The sequence below is a fragment of the Lepidochelys olivacea genome (genome assembly GCF_965140295.1).
Source record: "Lepidochelys olivacea isolate rLepOli2 genome assembly, chromosome: 2".
In the NCBI taxonomy this organism is placed as follows: Eukaryota; Metazoa; Chordata; order Testudines; family Cheloniidae; genus Lepidochelys; species Lepidochelys olivacea.
In genome coordinates this window covers 12,471,857-12,493,761 of record NC_140412.1, presented here as the reverse complement: position 1 = coordinate 12,493,761, position 21,905 = coordinate 12,471,857, and the positions used below count along the sequence as shown (strand labels likewise).

General features: G+C 45.8%; 1 protein-coding gene across 1 annotated transcript in view; it reads right to left on the bottom strand.

Annotated features, from left to right (window-relative positions):
• Positions 1-21,905, bottom strand: part of FAM135B (family with sequence similarity 135 member B) — a 318,140-nt gene that overhangs the window by 1,437 nt on the left and 294,798 nt on the right. Inside the window, exons 12-19 of the mRNA XM_084621351.1 lie at positions 19,290-19,444; positions 16,115-18,254; positions 14,024-14,190; positions 12,955-13,046; positions 9,306-9,403; positions 8,783-8,934; positions 8,014-8,124; positions 621-734 (exon numbers count right to left, since the gene is read on the bottom strand). Of these exons, the coding sequence (XP_084477477.1) occupies positions 621-734; positions 8,014-8,124; positions 8,783-8,934; positions 9,306-9,403; positions 12,955-13,046; positions 14,024-14,190; positions 16,115-18,254; positions 19,290-19,444 (3,029 nt within the window). The remainder of the gene's footprint in view (positions 1-620; positions 735-8,013; positions 8,125-8,782; positions 8,935-9,305; positions 9,404-12,954; positions 13,047-14,023; positions 14,191-16,114; positions 18,255-19,289; positions 19,445-21,905) is intronic.

Here is a 21,905-nt window from a genome sequence, read left to right as displayed (position 1 = left end):
ATGGGTCTTCTACACTGTATAAAGTACTTCAGGACTTAGGGCTGATCCCATTGAAGTGAAGAGTAAAACTCCCATTATCTTCAGAGGTAACAGAATTGGACCCTTCCTTCTCTGTAAGGTAGAGTTCAGATGGGCTAGCAATGTGGCATGGGGCATTCAGCTCCTCTGGGACTTGATGGGGGAACCAGATAAGGCCAGAACACCTTGCCTGTTTATTCCAGAACACTAAATTGAGGTGTTTTTAGGAGGCTGGTGAGGAAACCAGGTAATGCTCTCTAGGGATTTGAATGATTTATATTGAATCTGGATCTGGGTCCTCTTAGGCCTTGTGTTTTCCTGTGAGAGAAATGCCTAAGGAATGGGTGGGAAGATGTCCTTCCCTCCTCAACTTATGTCCGGGCTGGGGGAAAACAGTGGGGGAAGCGAAGGGAAAGAACTACAGCTGAGAGACTGATAATGCCAGCCATCATTTTTGACCTGTTGGTCATGGATGTCTCTTCTCACATACAGCAGTGTAAATCAGGAATAACTCAATTTAAATCAATCATTCACATGAAACTGGTGGCAGAAGAATCATACTGCTGTGCTTTTGCCATTATTTATGACAGGTCTTATCATACCTGTGTGCCGGTCTTTAAGTGCGGTTTTGCACATTTCTATCCTCGCTGAATGGAATGGGACATATCGATCCTGGGGAGATGCCACCAGTACAACATTTTTAAAGTACTGAAGACCTGTACCAAAGAAATACATCAAAAATTGTATATCTCAGCAAACAATCAAAATGACAAATCTACACAAGTGTTAACAGGAGTACTGGAGAGACAAGGTGGGTGAGGTAATATCTTTTATTGGACCAACTTCTGTTGGTGACAGAGACAAACTTTCGAGCTTACACAGATTCTTCTTCAGGAGTATGGCATGATTGCATGTGTTTTAAAATGCACAACATAATGGAGGAAGAATAGTTATATATGTAGCATACGTCTAAAGAACAGTACAGCAATAGCGTAAACCACTGATATCACTGATGTAAGCTGTGATGTCATTAGTTCCTTTTAACATCCATGTGGACCAGATGCTTAACAGGAAAACGTAACGGCACTGCCCCTGCTCCAAAGAGCTTCTAGTCTAAGTCCCCAATATTGCAAATTTCTATGCATGTGAGCAACTTTACAAACATGAACTGCCCCATTCGGTTCAACATGAGTGTTTCTAGGATCAGGGCCTAAACTGAGAAATGAAACAAATAAATGAGCATCATAAATGAACACAAAAATGTGGTGGGAAAGAGACAAAGGTTCAGACTCACAGTAATGATATCCCATGGTTACTTAGCAAGGGAGTTAAGCCGCAGGATAGTTCCATTACATTAGGTATTTTGTTGTTGGGTTTTGTTTGGTTGTTTTTTTTTTAAATACTCCCAATTCTCAGAAGTGACATGGCAGAAAAGAGATTTTTAAGGGGGATCTGAATGAGGGTTGATAGTCTTACTGTAGACTCAGGAGTCGTTTTATTTTTAAATAAGGATCGGGACATTATTTTCTATTGAGTAATTAAAAGCCCATGGTGTTGAGAATGCATTGCTGTAATTTTTTCTCAGTTAATGTATTGTGAAGTCATCTGGACCAGCCAAGATGGATGAATTCAGTGTGCAGTACCAATCACGGCTTATTCTAGAACATCAGCTGTGTATACCGTGCTAGTGATGGATAGATCATAAGCCTGCTGAGCACACCACCATCGATCATAAGGACTGTTGAACACACCACCATTAAAGCAAGGGAAGTCTTCACACACAGCGCTCCACCCTACAAGATTCATGGAGTAGCACAGGGGTCAAGCCAGGACCCGATCCACAACTCACTGAAGTCAGTGAGCATCTTTCCTTTGATTTCAGTGGGTTTTGGATAAGGCTCACAGGATACAGACTGGTGCTATTGCATGGCTGTATTACAGGGAGCGACACATTTGGGGGAAGGACGGAGGTATGCATATGATCATGGTAGGGTAGGAGAGAGAGTGGTCTGCTGTTAAAACACAAGCCTGGGAGTGATGAGACCTGCATTCACTTACTGTCACTGCCGCAAACTTTGCTGTGAGATATTGGGCATCTCCCTGAATATTAGTAGGGCTGCACGGTCTAGAGGAATGAGCACTGGCAAGAGACTCAGGAACTCCCGAGCTCTATTTGCAGCTCTGACTCACTCTGTGATTTTGGCAAGTCACTTGGCTTCTCTGTGTCTTTATGTGTAAAATGAGAAGACTACTACGTAACTACCTGTCTCTTAGGAGTGTTCTGAGGGTCAATTAGCATCTGTACAGTATTTGAGGGTGGCACGAACTAAGTGACACAGTTACTGGGGAACTGCACCTCCGACTCCTCCCGGGCTCATCAATTGCACCCCTCTCTGAGGTTTTGGGCCCCCAGCTGTCACCTGAACTCAGGGCTGAATCATGCAATTCTTCCCCTAATATTGAGCTCTGTGTGGCAGTGACCTTGGTGCTAGCAGTGATTACTTTTGCAGGTCTGACTTGGGATCAGATCCTGCAGTTCTGTTCCCTACAGGGCAATGACAGTGGTAACTAGTGCCCCAACAGCCTCCTGAAAGCAGAGTATCATTTATCATGTATCTAGCAGAACAGCATCTAAGAAAAAGCATGTCTTATAAACAACCGAGTGGCCTATACTCATGTCTGCTTACCAGGTGTCTAACCATCTCCTCGCTCTCTGTAGACTCTTCTGCAGAGCCTCTTTGTCAGCTTGTCTCCCTGTCCAATGACACTCCCTGGAGAGACCTGTAGCAACTCACTTCCTTCGCAGGGATCAAGACTTTTTATAACTGTTTATAGCCCTTTTAATCTCTAGATTCCCAGTGAGGCAAAACGGCTGTGTCTCTTTGGCCTACAGCCTGGAAGGATGCCATTATCTTTTAGGTGTGTGCCTGGGTGTTCTTATCTGGGATCTACTGTGTTGTCTGCCCATCCAGACCCAGTTGAATTCAAGCATTCTAGGTGTATGATAAACTGATCACTACCACCAATATAAATCAGATCAATACAGTTATACAGGAAATTCAAATAATTGCAACATACAACTTCCGCTCATAAAACTATGACATAGCAATACTCATAACATTATGACATATCAGCTCCACATCTGTCATACAAAGTATTATTAAATAATAGCATTTGATTTTACAAATAGCCCTCTTCCTTCTGGCAGCCTATCCCAGTAGTTCATGGGTGATGAATTAAATATCAGGAGTGACAGCATAGGCAAATATGTACAGCAATTGACCACTCACATACAGACTTCTCCATTAGCAGGAATGTTCTCTTGAGAGAGGGAATTCTAGCTAGGACACTAGGGTTCGGTCCAATTCTTTTCTAAAAGAGCCTCAGTTAGTTCGGTTGATCATGGACAGACTGAGGTGGGGCTAATGGGACCTCTCTTTAGCATTACAGCGGAAGAATGATAACTCTCCCTCTGGCATTGAACTGTGGTGTTAGCAATGGGCATAAATAAAAGCATCACCGAGGACCTAGACTCAAACACCCTGGGTCCTAAAGGTGAGAATTAGGGCTGTGTGCATAGTGGATTTTTTTTGTCCTTAGGCAGTGTTTTTTTTTAAAAGGATCAAATGTTTTGGGTTGAACCAAATTTTTTTTTAATTTTTTTTTTGCAAACCAAAAAAAATATATAAAAAAAAATCGTGTAGATGTTGAGCCTTTTTAACATTTTTGATTTTTTTAAAAAATACAATTAAGGGACGTGTTGAAGTAAAAAGTAATTTGGAACCAAACAATCAAAATGGTTTGTTTGTAAAATCTCTAGAGAAAATGTTTTGACTTGTTGGGAATTTTTTATAGGGATTTTTTTGAATGAAACGATTCGGCAAAACCAACAGAAATTCTCGAGCTGATTCAGTATCATCAGATCTGCATTTTTCACCAAAAGTTCTATGTGTCAACTCTCACACAGCTTTAGTGAATGGCTCCAAACTATGCCAAACGAAACAATAAAGTTTTTGCCCTTTAGCAATATAAATTAGCGACCTACGGACAGGCTAGTCCTTGCTTACAGGGTGTGCACAGAGATGGGCCTGAACTACTGCGTTTGTATTCAGATGCAAATTGACCAAAGTTTGGTGGGGAGCGTTTGGCAACCCCATTCCATGGTGATGTCTACACTAGAAATGCACAGGTAAAATGGATTAGATCAGACAGAGGAGTCCAGAGGATGATATGTCTGGGGGGAGAAAGCAGAAGGAGAAAGCAGAAGGAGACTCCGCTGGTTGGAAGGCATGAGATGCGCTGTCCTGAGATGGGGGGTTCCACGACCACCACTCCCAAGAGAAGGAGGCGGGTGGTGGTGGTCTGGGACTCTCTACTCCGGGGGACTGAGTCATCTATCTGCCGCCCTGACCGGGAAAACCGAGAAGTCTGCTGCTTGTCGGGGGCTAAGATTTGCGATGTGACGGAGAGACTGCCGAGACTCATCAAGCCCTCGGATTGCTACCCCTTCCTGCTTCTCCACGTGGACACCAATGATACTGCCAAGAATGACCTTGAGCGGATCACTGCAGACTACGTGGCTCTGGGAAGAAGGATAAAGGAGTTTGAGGCGCAAGTGGTGTTCTCGTCCATCCTCCCCGTGGAAGGAAAAGGCCTGGGTAGGGACCGTCGAATCATGGAAGTCAACGAATGGCTACGCAGGTGGTGTTGGAGAGAAGGCTTTGGATTCTTTGACCATGGGATGGTGTTCCATGAAGGAGGAGTGCTGGGCAGAGATGGGCTCCACCTTACGAAGAGAGGGAAGAGCATCTTTGCGAGCAGGCTGGCTAACCTAGTGAGGAGGGCTTTAAACTAGGTTCACCGGGGGAAGGAGACCAAAGCCCTGAGGTAAGTGGGAAAGCGGGATACCGGGAGGAAGCACAGGCAGGAATGTCTGTGAGGGGAGGGCTCCTGCCTCATACTGAGAATGAGGGCCGATCAGCAGGTTATCTCAAGTGCTTATATACGAATGCACAAAGCCTTGGAAACAAGCAGGGAGAACTGGAGGTCCTGGTGATGTCAAGGAATTATGACATGATTGGAATAACAGAGACTTGGTGGGATAACTCACATGACTGGAGTACTGTCATGGATGGTTATAAACTGTTCAGGAAGGACAGGCAGGGCAGAAAAGGTGGGGAAGTAGCACTGTATGTAAGGGAGCAATATAACTGCTCAGAGCTCCGGTACAAAACTGCAGAAAAACCTGAGTGTCTCTGGATTAAGTTTAGAAGTGTGAGCAACAGGAGTGATGTAGTGGTGGGAGTCTACTGTAGACCACAGGACCAGGGGGATGAAGTGGATGAGGCTTTCTTCCAGCAGCTTGCGGAAGCTACTAGATCGCATGCCCTGGTTCTCATGGGTGACTTTAATTTTCCTGATATCTGCTGGGAGAGCAATACAGCGGTGCATAGACAATCCAGGAAGTTTTTGGAAAGCATAGGGGACAATTTCCTGGTGCAAGTGCTAGAGGAGCCAACTAGGGGGGGAGCTTTTCTTGACCTGCTGCTCACAAACCGGGAAGAATTAGTAGGGGAAGCAAAAGTGGATGGGAATCTGGGAGGCAGTGACCATGAGTTGGTTGAGTTCAGGATCCTGACACAGGGAAGAAAGGTAAGCAGCAGGATATGGACCCTGGACTTCAAGAAAGCAGACTTCAACTCCCTCAGGGAACGGATGGGTAGGATCCCCTGAGGGACTAACATGAAGGGGAAAGGAGTCCAGGAGAGCTGGCTGTATTTCAAGGAATCCCTGTTGAGGTTACAGCGACAAACCATCCCGATGTGTCGAAAGAATAGTAAATATGGCAGGCGACCAGCTTGGCTTAATGGTGAAATCCTAGTGGATCTTAAGCATAAAAAAGAAGCTTACAAGAAATGGAAGTTTGGACATATGACCAGGGAAGAGTATAAAAATATTGCTCGGGCATGTAGGAATGAAATTAGGAGGGCCAAATCACACCTAGAGTTGCAGCTAGCGAGAGATGTTAAGAGTAACAAGAAGGGTTTCTTCAGGTATGTTGGCAACAAGAAGAAAGCTAAGGAAAGTGTGGGCCCCTTAATGAATGAGGGAGGCAACCTAGTGACAGAGGATGTGGAAAAAGCTAATGTACTCAATGCTTTTTTTGCCTCTGTCTTCACGAACGAGGTCAGCTCCCAGACTGCTGCGCTGGGCATCACAACATGGGGAATAGATGGCCAGCTCTCTGTGGAGAAAGAGGTGGTTAGGGACTATTTAGAAAAGCTGGACGTGCACAAGTCCATGGGGCCGGACGAGTTGCATCCGAGAGTGCTAAAGGAACTGGCGGCTGTGATTGCAGAGCCATTGGCCATTATCTTTGAAAACTCGTGGCGAACGGGGGAAGTCCTGGATGACTGGAAAAAGGCTAATGTAGTGCCAATCTTTAAAAAAGGGAAGAAGGAGGATCCTGGGAACTACAGGCCAGTCAGCCTCACTTCAGTCCCCGGAAAAATCATGGAGCAGGTCCTCAAAGAATCAATCCTGAAGCACTTACATGAGAGAAAAGTGATCAGGAACAGTCAGCATGGATTCACCAAGGGAAGGTCATGCCTGACTAATCTAATCGCCTTCTATGATGAGATTACTGGTTCTGTGGATGAAGGGAAAGCAGTGGATGTATTGTATCTTGACTTTAGCAAAGCTTTTGACACGGTCTCCCACAGTATTCTTGTCAGCAAGTTAAAGAAGTATGGGCTGGATGAATGCACTATAAGGTGGGTAGAAAGCTGGCTAGATTGTCGGGCTCAACGGGTAGTGATCAATGGCTCCATGTCTAGTTGGCAGCCGGTGTCAAGTGGAGCGCCCCAGGGTCGGTCCTGGGGCCGGTTTTGTTCAATATCTTCATAAATGATCTGGAGGATGGTGTGGATTGCACTCTCAGCAAATTTGCGGATGATACTAAACTGGGAGGAGTGGTAGATATGCTGGAGGGCAGGGATAGGATACAGAGGGACCTAGACAAATTGGAGGATTGGGCCAAAAGAAATCTGATGAGGTTCAATAAGCATAAGTGCAGGGTCCTGCACTTAGGACGGAAGAACCCAATGCACAGCTACAGACTAGGGACCGAATGGCTAGGCAGCAGTTCTGCAGAAAAGGACCTAGGGGTGACAGTGGATGAGAAGCTGGATATGAGTCAGCAGTGTGCCCTTGTTGCCAAGAAGGCCAATGGCATTTTGGGATGTATAAGTAGGGGCATAGCGAGCAGATTGAGGGACGTGATCATCCCTCTCTATTCGACATTGGTGAGGCCTCATCTGGAGTACTGTGTCCAGTTTTGGGCCCCACACTACAAGAAGGATGTGGATAAATTGGAAAGAGTCCAGCGAAGGGCAACAAAAATGATTAGGGGTCTGGAACGCATGACTTATGAGGAGAGGCTGAGGGAACTGGGATTGTTTAGTCTGCGGAAGAGAAGAATGAGGGGGGATTTGATAGCTGCTTTCAACTACCTGAGAGGTGGTTCCAGAGAGGATGGTTCTAGACTATTCTCAGTGGTGGAAGAGGACAGGACAAGGAGTAATGGTCTCAAGTTGCAGTGGGGGAGGTTTAGGTTGGATATTAGGAAAAACTTTTTCACTAGGAGGGTGGTGAAACACTGGAATGCGTTGCCTAGGGAGGTGGTAGAATCTCCTTCCTTAGAAGTTTTTAAGGTCAGGCTTGACAAAGCCCTGGCTGGGATGATTTAATTGGGGATGGGTCCTGCTTTTGAGCAGGCGGTTGGACTAGATGACCTACTGAGGTCCCTTCCAACCCTGATATTCTATGATATTCTATGATTAAATATTTTTGCTTCAGGCCCATGTCCCCTTGACGCCAACAACGATTAGCAAACATCACAGATCAAACACTGATGACTTCTTTTATTTCCTGAAGAGCATCTCAGCACAGGACAACACTTTGGAGAATTTGCTCTCCATCTAGACATTTTCTCACCTGGTTTTTGGCTGAGCTGGTAGAGAAAACATTTGCGCAGATCTGCGTTGTCCCTGAAGGTCAGCTGCAAAAGTGACCCCGATTTTTTCAGCTTCTGCATGAGCCATAGGCCTAGAATGACAATTGGGTGTGGGTTTACCGTAGTCGTAATCATCAGACCAAACGTCTCAAAAATTAAAGAATCCCTTCCATGGTTACAAAATTGTGACTGAACATTCTCGGGCTAGAAGTGCCAAGGCAATCGGCCATCAGTACTCTACATTTCTTCTTGTGCTAGTGGTCAGTGGCTAGAAAACCTCAGGGCCATATTGTATTCTCTGCTTCCATGAGCAGAGAAAAGAAGGATCCAGGAGAGCTATGACATTGTTGTCCCATCACATAATTTTACTCCTGTATTTTGCAGGTACTATGCTGCTGATTCCAGAGGCAGCTGTTGGTCAGGGGATTCCCTGACCTTGGGGCTCATGCAGAAACAATTTTATTGAGGCCGTGGGGGGGGGGCGGGAGGGGGGAATTGGGAGCTGAGATTCAGTGCGGAGGTGGAAGCACCTAGCCTCAGCCCACATGTGCAGGCTTTCCTGATCCAGGAAATGGGCTGGGATTCCTGAATGCAGCTAAACCCAAACCCAAAGCTAAACTCAAGTGGTTGGAGGACTGGTGTGAATATTTTGCACAGCTCTGGTTATACCACTGCCCCATTCACACAATGGTCTCTTACAGGTACTGCTACACACAAAAGTAAATCGTAGTCTTTTTCATTAACTCTTACCTGTACTAACCAAAGTGCTGTTGTTGTAAAGGGTCCCTAGGTGAGGCCCAGAGAGGGACAGGAAGGTGTGTAACTTGTTGAGGTAATAGCGAAACCTGGGCCGAGTTAGTACTGATCGGATGATGACGTTACCGAGGGAATGACCAATGAAACTATTGGGAGAGACAAAATGACACAAACAAAGAACAGTCTATATATTCCTTAACTTCAAAATGTGTTGGGCATGCATTGCTCTCTTTTGCCCTATGTGGATTGGCTCTGCCTCTAAACAGATTGTTCATTAGTGCCTTTTAGTCATGTTTTCCCATCTCCTTTATCCTCCATGACATTTCCAGCTCAGCAGCTGCTCTGCCAGGTATGGAAAAAACCAATATCTTAATACACATTGTGAAGCCCATTAAGTCTATAGAAAAACTCCCATTGACATGAATATGTTTTGTATCAGGCTCCATATAATGGAGAGATGATTCTATTGAACATTACAGTGCTCCGTCACATCCAATTAACCGTCAGTGTGTTTTACCTTATCCGGGAGATGGAGAGGTTGTACAACTGGATATGTTGAATAATTTCATCCAGTAATCGGTCAGTCATTGAATCAAAATCAGCAAAAGTATCAGTCTGGTGAAGAGAGAATGGTGTCAGCTGATGACTGAACTGTCAATGTATTGCATTGCTGTACAAAAAAAAACTGGACGAATGATATTTCTGAGGAAAAATACAAGCAATAAAATAAGAACATTTCATGCATCATAAAGAGACAAGGGGAAAAAAAGTCACAGATCCAATTTTTATCATTCTCTAGGTCCCCTGGAAATTGCATTTCTCCTCCAAAAGGTGACTGTGTAAAAACAGCTTCAAGGAGTTCCATGTTTATTGTCTCTCAATGATTCCATACTAAATATGCTCAGTTTGCAAGCAAACAGATTTGGTATTTTTCCCCCTCACGGTTAATGCTGCAAACTCACTCAGGCTGGTTCCTTCCTTCTCATACATCGTTAACGGTAATGAAGGATCTACAGGCCAAATTCTGCCCATAGTGACATTTGTGGAAGCCCACTGCCATCGGGGGCTTACATGGGTGTAACTAGTTGGAACATAGTGAGCAAGTCTGTTGATGATGCAGAAGGAGGAATATATTCCAGCTCATGCTCTCTTAGCTGCGTTGGCTCGGCAGGGCTAACAGGAGTAAAGGGCATACAAACTCATTGTAGTCTCTAAAACGGACATGACTCTGCATACACAAAGTGAGCAGATTTGTTGAGTAAGACAACCCCCTTTTTACACAGTCGTCTTATGTAGTAGAACCACACTGTAAGATCACGGTACTGGCGCACAAGTTGCTTAGGCCAATATTATTAGACTAGGGTTCATAAAGGGACCTGAGTTACTATCAGAGGGGACTGCAGATGCTCAACCCAGCTGAATATCAGCCCCCTTATGTAGGGGACCAAGCATATGTCTACATTTAAGATACTACATTAGCACAGCTGCAGCTGTGCTGCTGTAGCACTTCCGGCTACGTCTACACTAATTAAACCACCCCCTCGAGTGGTGGTAGCACTGTGTTGGGGGGAGAGCATCTCCTGCGCACAGCGCTGTCCAGCCCAGCGCTTTTGTCAGTGAAACTTATGTCGGTCAGAGGTGTGCGGACAAAAGTGCTAGTGTAGACAAAACCTAAGTGTAGACGCTACCTATGCCAACGGGAGGGGTTCTCCAGTCGGTGTGGGTCATTCCCGAGAGGTGCTAGCTAGGAAGAGTCCTTCCGTCTCCCTAGCACGATCTACACCGGGGGTTAGGTCGGTGTAACTATGTCTCTCAGGGGTGTGGATTTTTCACAGCCCTGAGAGATGCAGCTATACTGATGTAAGTTCCTAATGTAGACCAGCCCCAACTTTAGCATTTAGGACAAGGATCGACAACCTTTGGTATGTGGCCCATCAGGGAAAGCCGCTGGCGGGCTGGGATGGTTTGTTTACCTGCAGCGTCTGTAGGTTCGGTAGATCGCGGCTCCCACTGGCTGCGGTTCACTGTTCCAGGCCAATGGGGGCTGGGGAAGAGGTGGCCAGCCCACGCCACTTCCTGCAGCCCCCATAGGCCTGGAACGGCAAACCGCAGCCAGTGGGAGCTGCGATCGGCTGAACCTGCAGACGCTGCAGGTAAACAAACCGTCCCGGCCTGCCAGAGGCTTTCCCTGACGGGCTGCATGCCAAAGGTTGCCGATCCCCGATTTAGGATTTAGTGGATTATCAGGCTAGACTAGTCTATGGTATTATAAACTGACCCTAACAAAGTTATCAAAAAAATTGTATGCTGCTATCACACAATACCATGTGGTGTTTGACAGTTAATCAGTAGCAAGATGAGTATCAGCAGGATATTTACGTTATTTATTGCCTGAGGCAAGACTGCCATTTGTGATACAACAAAACAAACTATAAATTGTCTAGTCAACAGAACTGCAGGAGAGTATTCTTGTTTAGAACTGTGTCAGGACTCTAAATCAAATTCAAAACTAATGAGATGCCAGGGAAACAATCATCAAGTGTTGGAACAGATATTTAGGGAAAACATCTCTAGTAATTAATGCTTCTGTGACAAAATTCATCTCACTAATTGCAGCTCTTGCAAAGGAGAACATGAGCATATCCAATTTCCAGTGCTGCCTTAAAATAAATGTTCTCATAAACTAAATACAGTCTACTAACCTCCTGCCTATTTGTTTTGTCTGCATCGATAATTAATGATTTCCTCCTAAGCTCGTTATCTTGAATCTTGCAGGTTATTTAGAAGTGGAAAAACACCATCCCAAGTGTAAGTCCTAGACACAACACACACAGAGTCCTATTTCACTCGTCTGTGTTTCCATCCCTCAATATCACTTCAGTGCCTTTCCAAATGACATAGATTCACATTTTTCCTTGTAAGGCAATTTTTTTCTAGACAGCTCACACTGCAGATCTGTTACAGTCTCCATATGGCTCTCTGTTTCAGGGACGGAAGAGGATATGGCGGCTAAAAGCACAGCAGGAGGAGTCAAGAGACCGGGGCTCAGGTCCTAGTGGTGCCGTGCACTTGCTCTGTGACCAGCGGCAAGCTGCTCGCTTTGCTGTGCTCTGGTTTCCCAAACTATAAAATGAGGGCAATGCTGCCTCACCACACACGCTAAACAACAGGAGACGGAGGTGCTGTCAGGCTTAACTCTTTCATGTTTGTAAAGTGCCCTGAGAGCCTCTGGCGAACGTGCACAATATGATCATCATTAATGTTACTTTGCATGCATTCTGCATTCCGTGAATGGCTGCTGACATCAACAGAAACTTGAACAGGGTGAGAGCACAGGCTGTTCCGTTGCAACCTACCTTTGGATAAGAGAGCTGCACTGCAACCCACATTGGAATATTTTGCTCTAAAGTTTCCCTGTACCATTAATAGAACAGATGAATGCTTTTGACTGGACACTGAAAACCTTGCTCTGTTTATGGATGTGGCCCTTTATGTACTAAATATGCTGCATCACATGCATGTAGGGCAGAGGACAGAGTTCATTTCTGCTGCTCTGCATTGCACAGGCAACCGATTACCTTTCCTGGAGGGCATTTCTTCATCATACGAGCAAATACATCAAAATATACTGCACAAAGGAAAACTGTCTGTCGGATGCTTTAGTTGAAACCAGCAGTACCAACTCCCTCAAGCAGACCATAGCATCCTCTTGAACATTTAGAATGAACATCATCAGGCCGGCTGTTCTCTTTTTGTTCTGCATAATTTTGCACATCATACAATAGATGGATATATCAGACCGTTGTACTTGCCATTTAACATGCTGTTTTTAATTATCTCCTTTCCAAAGGTCTGATCCTTGGACCACTGATGCCAATGGAGAGTTTGCTACTAACTTCAGTGGCAATAGGATCAGGCCAGCAACAGCTGCCTTCCAGTGAGGAAAAGTACTACTGATTTGAGTGGGAGCTGGTTCAGGATATCCATGCTAAATCCTGCACCCCTCACAAAACTCCGAACGGGCCTTTTTCTGAAGATGTGTAGGTTTTGGCCCTAAGCCTTTGAAATGTACAATTCCTGATATCTGCTCTGCAAGGGCTAAGTTTCAATGACTTCAATGGGACTGCAGGGGATGTAAAGGAGGGCAGAACCTGGACCTGTATTACCTGGTTTCTTTCAGACATTAGGAAGTCCAGCTTTCCACCAGGGAGTCCCAGTTCTATAAAAGTCTTTACTAGTCGCAGGTCTGCGCTGTTCCCTATAAAAAGAAACAGGACTTGATAAGAAATTTCATTTCACAATAGGGTAAATACTACAGATTCTGTTCACTATGTTCTTTTCAAATCTCAACACTGCCCCTGGAGTTGTCGCGGGGAGTGCAGCTGTGACTGATGGCTCACTGCGTTATGGTAAGCCCTGATACAGCCATGCAGGGGAGCAGCAGTGAGACAGGAATCCCCACAAACTTTGCAGCTGCTTGAGGGCTCCCTAGATCTTAGCTGCAGGTGCTGCAGATGTTCCCCAGGAAGTGAAGGGATGGGAACTGTCAGGGAATAGGAATCCTGATACCTCTGCCACTTCACCTGCTATTGGTTGGCCAGCAGAGATGCAGGAATAAGCTGCCCTTTTCAGAGCGACAGCAAATAACTCCCTTTCATTCCCAAGCAGAACAGGGGAGACCTAAGACATATTGTGACCCCAAGGGGTGAGTCTGAGGCACAGTGTCTGCCAGTGTATCCCCTGGCGTGCTGTGCCTGTACACTGTGACTTACACACAATCCAGCCTTCCTGTGTCTTTGCTTGCTGCATATGCTATAGAGTGAACAATACTCACCTTCCCCAGAGCTAGCCACCTTCTCTCCTTCAGTGACGGCATTTAAACCAAGTTTTCTGTTCGCTGGATGATATTTTACTAAATGATCGGATGGTTGTGAAATGCGAAGGAAGGGGCTGACAATTTTACTGGGCATGAAAGGTTGCATTTAGGGGGCAAAAATCTGTCAAAATTCTTCATTTTGTAACAAAAGCATTTGTGGAGTAAATGTTAGAATTTCTGCTCAGATCCTTTCCAGCAGCATTATACAGAACAACACACTATGGGCCAGATCCTTGGCTGATGTAAGTGACACCCATGGACTATGCTGAGTTACACCAGCAGAGGATCTTGACTTCTGTATTTTTAATATGAATAAACTCCATGAGGCAATTCCGCACAGCATATCTCTCAGGCCTTACCATCCAGTCCATGGACACAGACAACCAGGTGAATTCCATCTTCCAAATTTTCTTCCTCTTCCTCTGGTGGAAAATATGGGATATCAGAAGCTAGTACAGATAAGTCACTGTACAGAAATCCTTCAATCTTCAGTTCTTTTTTAAACTTTTCTTTGGCCTGATAAAAACTGGAGAATACACTAATTAATCACACGGAGAACTGGGTGTTCAACAATAAAACTTTTAAACTAGGAATGAGCACTTGCGATAAATTCCCTTTTCAGCTTTGAAGGTGAAGGCCAGTATACTTTGTCCTACAAGTTAGGGTGACTAAGGGAGGTTGGGGTGGGCAGGTAGATAGCCTGTGATCCAAAAGGGAGTGAGCTACCTCTCGTGGGAGAGATCCACCCAATGGTACCTCACCTGCTAGAGTCCAAAGCGGGTTTGCTGCTAAAAATCTTCTGGTCACCCTAACAGGGAGATACAAGGCTATGTAACTGTATCGTAGAAAATGTGGTGTCCAGATCTACCCAGCAGGGCTAATTAGACAGACATTAACAAACAAATCTGAGCTAAACAGATGAGGGGTCGACCTCCTCCTCCTACCCACTCAGACAGCTGCACAAATGGATGGAAATTTGTATCCCATGAAAAGGGATAGTAGCTTTGACCCAGACACAAACCAGCTAAGAGCAGTTCAGTGTCCCTCCAGCTAGACTAACATTTCCCAGCTCTGGGGCCTACAGTTTGGCTCCTAAGTCCACACTGAACAGCCTCTGGACTCAGTGGGAGATGCTCAGCCTCTCTAAGAATCAGGCCACACATGGAAGCGCCTAAGGTGATTTTTCACAGCCAAGCTGGGAAACATCAGCTTCAGTCTTGGGGCAAGACTGTGACCATCCTATTCACTGGGGAGCACTTACTCACACAAGTAATCCTACTGGATTCAGTGGGGCTGTTCAGAAACTTTTGCTTGCCAAAAAGTAAGGGCTGGGGGGGGGGGGGGTGTCGCAATCTAAGATTTACACTATGGGATTTAAGGCCCTGGATTCAGCAACACACTTAAACACTGCTTGGCTGAACAGAGAAGGAATTAAGCTTGTGCTTAACTTTAAGCACAAACTTAAGTGCTTTGTTGAATCTGGGCCTAAAAGCCTGACAACCATGGTTCACCTGGAGAAGGAGAAGGCAGAAGAGACAGCTATAAAGCCAGAGAGTACAGTACAATACATGACAGTAAACCCAGCCACTACAAAATTAAACAGAGCATTAGAGGAGCTTGATGAACGACCTAAACAAAGCTAGGAATCCGAACACAGACCCTTTAAGAGTCTAGCCCAGGGGCTGGCAACCTTTCAGAAGTGGTGGGCCGAGTCTTCATTTATTCAGTCTAATTTAAGGTTTTGCATGCCAGTCATACATTTTACCGGTTTTAGAAGGTCTCTCTCTATAAGTCTATAATATATAACTAAACTATTGTTGTATGTCAAGTAAATAAGGTTTTGAAAATATTTAAGAAGCTTCATTTAAAATGAAATTAAAATGCAGAGCCCCCTGGACCGGTGGCCAGGTCCTGGGCAGTATGATTGCCACTGAAAATCAGCTCGCGTGCCGCCTTTGGCACATGTGGCATAGGTTGCCTACGCCTGGTCTAGCCCTTACCCTCCTCAGTGTTTTAAGATAACTCCCAGCACAGCACAGGACACAAAACGTAATGGAAACCTCTGTGATGGGTAGGTTTGCGTATTGTGCTGTCAGCTAGGCAATCCATGCAAAATACCCCCAAGTAAGGAGAAAGGAAAGATGGGCTAGGGCAGAAGACTGTGAGTCAGGGATCTGAGTTCCCAGCAGTGCTACAGACTCCCTGCATGACCCTGGGCAAGTTGCTTAGCCTCTCTATGCCTCAATTCCTCATCTGTACAATGAGGGTTATGTTACAGCCCATTTCCCATCCTTTGTCTGTCTGGATTAGTTATACTCTAAAGTCCTCAGTGTGGGGATTGGCTCTTAATGTGCGCTGGCAGAGCGCCTTGAACAGTGGGGACCTGACCTCAGCTGGGGTTACTAGGTGTGACTGCAGCTGTAATAAAGAAAGCCATTAGACAGTCTTACCTAAGCATCCTTTCATTGGCCTCTTCCTCCACATCATCTGCCGTGCAGGGGACAACGCCGAAGGAGCCTAAAGGCTGGCGTGTAATAGGGAAAGCAGCCTGCTTTGAAGAGAAGCCAGCCACCACAGGAGTCTCTTTGAGCACCGAAGAAAAGGGAAGACATGTGGCTGTGCAAGAAACAGACAGGTTAACCACCTCAACGGCCTTTCGGCTCTCCAGTGCCAACCCGTCTGTGGCAACAGAATGAAAGCCAGTGCTGCCATTAGCCACGAGCCGACGCTCCACGCTGTCTGATTCCTGAGGATATTCGGCACAATAAGATCCTGCTGCAGAATCCACCAGCACAGATGCGTCGTCGAGTTCAATTTCTTGTAAGCCCTGCATTTCTTCACATGACATCAGGGTTTCACTGGCGACGGGGCTCCCACACTCTCCTCTTGTTGAACCAAATTCAGTCGATGTCTCTGATGAGGCTGGAACAGTGTAGCAAAAATCTGGTACCTCGCTCAGGCCATGTGAGAAATTCTGGACGTCTAGTATGGTAACACTGGAATAAAAGTCTTGACGTATTTTCAACCCCTCAGGTACAGGTTTAAGTGCATCTTTCAGATCCTCACTGCATGCACCGCACTGCACGCTAGTGGGGTCTGAGTATGTGGTGACACTCTGTGTTTCCAAGCTGCACTCTTCATTTCTCTGCACTGCCTGGCATTCAGAGGTATCACATCTGTACTGCTTTAGATTTACGGGTTGTCCTGCATATTCCAAACTACAAACTCTTTCTGCAAAGCCTTCCTTATCTTTGACTTCTTCTGGTAGCTCAGCGCTGCTGTTACCTTGTTTGACAGCAGTGCTAGGATGCTCTCCTGTGGCCATGTCTGGTTCTGATCGCTCACTTTCCCTGGCAGTCTGACAGTCAGAAAAGTTCCCTGTTATTGCTATGCTTCTGCACATCACTTCCATGTAGCTTTTCAAGGGCCCTTCTGCAACTTCCAAGATTGCTTTATTGCATTTGGAAAGATCTACAGTGTCTGTGGGCTCCTCTGGGCTGCTGATCTGTGGTGCAGAAACGGATTTGGTCAGCTTTGTAAGTTCTACTTCCCTCTCTTCTTCCTCAAACGGCAATGAGCTAATTGATGTCAGCGACGCTTGGATCCCACTGGGCAAGCTTGTATTGCTTTCCGTTTGCCCACCCTCTAGAGAGTTTCTGTGTATGGTGTGCCTCCGTACCAGCTGCTGCAGCATCTCACGGTCACTGGGCAGCTCCAAAGCCCGGCTACGCGCATCGGACCAAGCCACCGAACTGGGTTCACTTTCAATGCCCGAGTCGGATATTATTGACGAAGATCTCTTTATGACCCCTGACGTCAGGGTAAACTCTTCGCATTCCTCGGCTCTTTGCTCCTTCACAAATGACTTCACCTCCAGGGCATCTTTTGTTGTCTGGGTTAATAAACCAAAAGTACTGATTGGTAACGCTTTCAAAGCTGGTAACAGAGCCTTGTTGTCTTGATCCACTGGTTTTTCAAGACTGTTTAGTTCATTTAATGCAAGTTCATCCGAAGTGAGAATATGTTCATAATTAGCAGTTTTAGCTGCTTTACTTAACTCAGTGCTGTCTAAGAGGCCACTAGTTCCACTGTCACCCAGAGCACTAATGATTAATATGGGTTCACTTTCGTGGGAATCCTTATTGCTAGGTTCCATATCCACGCATGTAACACCTGTAGCAAGTCTGTCGTCTTTTAATGAAACATCCACTGACGTTTGGAAGTCTTCAGCTTTGTGTTTTAAAAGGCCTAGTCCCAAGCCAGAAACAATTTCCTTACTTGAAACTGATGTATTTTCATGGGATACATCCGTTTTCCTTTGGACTTCCTTGTTGACTGTATATGCCTGAGATGTGGAGTGCTGGGTCAAAGCTTTAGCCATATAAGCATCAGCTGCAATATCGCTGTAGATACAGGGGGCATTCCCATTTATTTTATCTGTATGTATTAACAGAGTATCTTTCCTGAAATCTCCCTTTGCTAATGCAATGTCATCATTTGATGCAAGAGCCTCCTTGTTGTTTATTAAGTCCATTTGTGTACCGTTCATCTCAGGAACCTCAAAAGCTGGGAAAACATCCACACTTTGACCTGAAAGAAAAAAAAAATAATGTCCTATACAAGGAATCAAAATGTTTGTAGGTGATTATACACACACACCCCCTCCCACATGCACACACCACACATATACATGCCTGATCAACATTCTTTAAGCTGCATTCACTTTTAACTGTTATCCTCACTGCATGGTTAAATTAAAATCACTTAGAGCTGTGAGTGCTAAGTACCTCTAAAAATCAGGCAACGTAGATGTCTTAAAACTAGTGGATGTTCTTGTAAATTCAGCCGTATATTCTTATTACAGTGTGACCACTTGCAACACGGATAGTTTTTAAAAAATATTCCTGTTAAATACTTGGTAAAAAGTTGAGGAAAACTGAGAATTACAGATATCTTTTTGGAAAATAAAACCACAGATCCTATTACCTTATAAAAAAAGTATTAGTGTCAATAAATAGTTTCCTTTATAACCGCTCAACATTTCGTGTTCTGGTAAGAGGCAGATGAAATATTTTATAGAGGATTTTCCCACCACTAGATGTCACTCTAATAATGAAAACCACCACCTCACTTCCTCTTAATGGCTGAAATGAAAACTCCAGGGGGGTTTGTTTCCAATTTTACCTCCAGTTCTTGGAATTAAACTGTTAATCTTAAAAAACAACAAGAACACCTCATAGAAAGAAAATCTCTAAGTAACAGGAAGTGTATATACTGCGATCTATTGAAACGACAGGGGACATTAGGCACCATAAGCAGAATCATTCACACCATGTTGAAACCTGACCAGAAAACACGCCCCTAACTTGGGTGAGAAGTTACACAGGATCATTATTGACCAAAAGTCATAGGGAAAACCTTGATTTTAGGCCTCATTTTAAAGATGGAACCTGGAGCAGCCATAGAGCCCTCTAACACCACACTGGAAGACTGGTTCAGGACTGTCTAAGGGTATGTGAACCTACCGACCCATCCACACTACTTCTTGCAATCCCCTGGGAGCAGCCCTGCCCCCGCATTGCCAGCAAGATGGGCTGAAGGCACAGCCTGAGGGGCATGACTCACTTTTGTAAGGGAAGTCCACATATCTGTCTTCAAAAATCACCGGAACTGTGTTCCCATCCCCATCAATGTCCAGGCATTCGGCTGGCAGAGGGGGCATGCTGGTGAGGTACTCGGAATTCCGAACGTCAGTAGAAATCTGGCTATGACTTTGGATCCTGGGAGCAAGACATGGAGGGAATCAAGTGTGGGATGAGTTACTGTGCAGCTTTGCCATCATTCACCTCATCTAGTCAGCAAAACAGGTTGATTCTGACCAAAGCACCGGCGAGTGCTTTGAAACACAGGTGCCTAAGATTTGGTGCCTATGTCCATATTTAGGCACTAAGCAAATGGGCTAGTATTCAGAAGTGCTGAGCAACCACATCCACGGGAGGGGAGAGTGCTGTGGAGCAAACAGGAGGGCGGTGTTCGGCTCCTGGCAAGACTGGACCGAGACATGCTGAACAGGATAAAACGTTAGTATTCTACACTGCATTATTTATATCGCACCTGTCTGCTGAGCTGAGTGGATTTGCAAGGAGCCTTTTCTTATGCTGCCTCCAAACCTTTGCAGCCCTTTGTGTGCTTCTTACTGCTGCAGTGTCTCCTCCCATCTAGCAAATCCTGGGGAGCAAGCCACGCCAAAAGGGATGGAGGTGACCGGGTAAAAGGCAGGGTCATGCTCCCTCTTGGATATACAGAGAGAGGGGTACACACTGTGACATCACAAGGGATGCTTCCCGTGTATGTCCTATAACAGCAGAGAGGATTATGCCTCCCTGCCTTCTAGAGCAGTGGTTCTCAAAGCCGGTCCACTGCTTGTTCAGGGAAAGCCCCTGGCGGGCTGGACTGGTTTGTTTACCTGCCACGTCCGCAGGTTCGGCCGATCGTGGCTCCCACTGGCCACAGTTCACCGCTCCAGGCCTAGGGGGCTGTGGGAAGGGCGGCCAGCATGTCCCTTGGCCCATGCCACTTCCCACAGCCCCCATTGGCCTGGAGCAGCGAACCGCGGCCAGTGGGAGCCGCGATTGGCCAAACCTGCGGACGCAGCAGGTAAACAAACCAGTCCAGCCCGCCAGGGGCTTTCCCTGAACAAGTGGCAGACTGGCGTGGAGAACCACTGTTCTAGAGCTTCCTCTGGGTGGCGGGCCCTGTACCAGTTCCCTGGCAGATCTGTAGCTAAGTGATGCAACTGAGCCCCTTATGGGCCTGGTTTGCTGAGGTGCTTATCACCCATAACTCTCATTGACCTCAGTTAAAATTGTGGACACTCAACGCTCCTGAAAATCAGGTCCAATTATCTCCATGTTATGGAATTAGAGTCCCCGCATCGCTTCTCACAGGAATCACTGGAGAAATTGACCTGACTCCATTTGTTCAGAACTGGGTGCCTACTCAGCTTCTCCTAGAAATGATGGCTTCGCAAAAGGTGCTCTGTCTTCTCGGAGCTCATGACCCAAGGAGGGCATCTTCTTTTCAAGGTGTGCAGTCTGCCTTCCTATGTATTATGTCACCGACTGGGCTGTGTGGGACGTGATGCCATGCACTCCCTTCCAGTAACTGGGGTGAAGAACTGGCCCAGAATGGCTAGTGACTATTATACTCTTCCTGCTCCAGGGCTGAATGACATGACAACTGCCAGGGAAAATGGAGAACTGGCAAAATACAACCAATTTACTGTCCGTGTACTGGTTTTATTCCTGGCTTGTCCCATATGGCAACATGTTCCAAATGCAAGATTATTTTATTTGGATCTTTCTTTAGCTAGTCTATGTATTCTAACAAATAGAGATGAAGACAACACAAGTTTTTAAGAGATGGCATTAATTGGCAGCACTATGGGACGGGCTCCACAGAACAGAGATGGTGAAGAAGTGCACGTATTTCAGATTTCCTTCTGAGGAAACACAGTTAATCACCATGTAATAACTGGAAACAACAAACTTTGTGCAGATCAGAGGGGAAAAAAAGGGAAAACATAAGAAAGGCCATACTGTTCAACCATAAATCCTGGTTTGCCAGAAGCTGGGAATGGGTGACAGAGTGAACACTGGGTGAACACTTGATGATTACCTGTTCTGTTCATTCCCACTGGGGCATCTGGCACTGGCCACCGTCAGAAGACAGGATACGGGGCTAGATGGACCTTTGGGCTGACCCAGTATGGCCTTTCTTATGTTTTCCCTCCAGGTGCTGATATAGCAGGAAGCTATAGTCTATATTTGGGGCTCCATATGAGAGAATGAGCTGAACGGTCACATCTGGGGCCCCTCTGGCCATGTCTCCTTCACCAATGATCACTACCCACTTTTGTAGGCTGGGCAGGCCCTATACAACCATCCACCCAAGCACTACTGAGGTTGTGGCTGCCTTGCGCTGTTCCTCTTTACAATGTGGTAGACTGTGCACTACATTTGACCCCATGTCTCCAGTTACAGCTTTGAAGAAGGCATCATTATATGGAATCCTCGCCTATGCCGCTGCACGCTGGCGCAATCTGTGGCATTATCCCTAAACCATTTCTGAAGGACATGTCTCCAGTCTGATAAATTCCAGCAATGGGAATTTCACATTCCCCCTGGCCAATCTGTCTCACTGCAGAACTCTTCTAAGACCTCAACATTTTCACTAATCTTT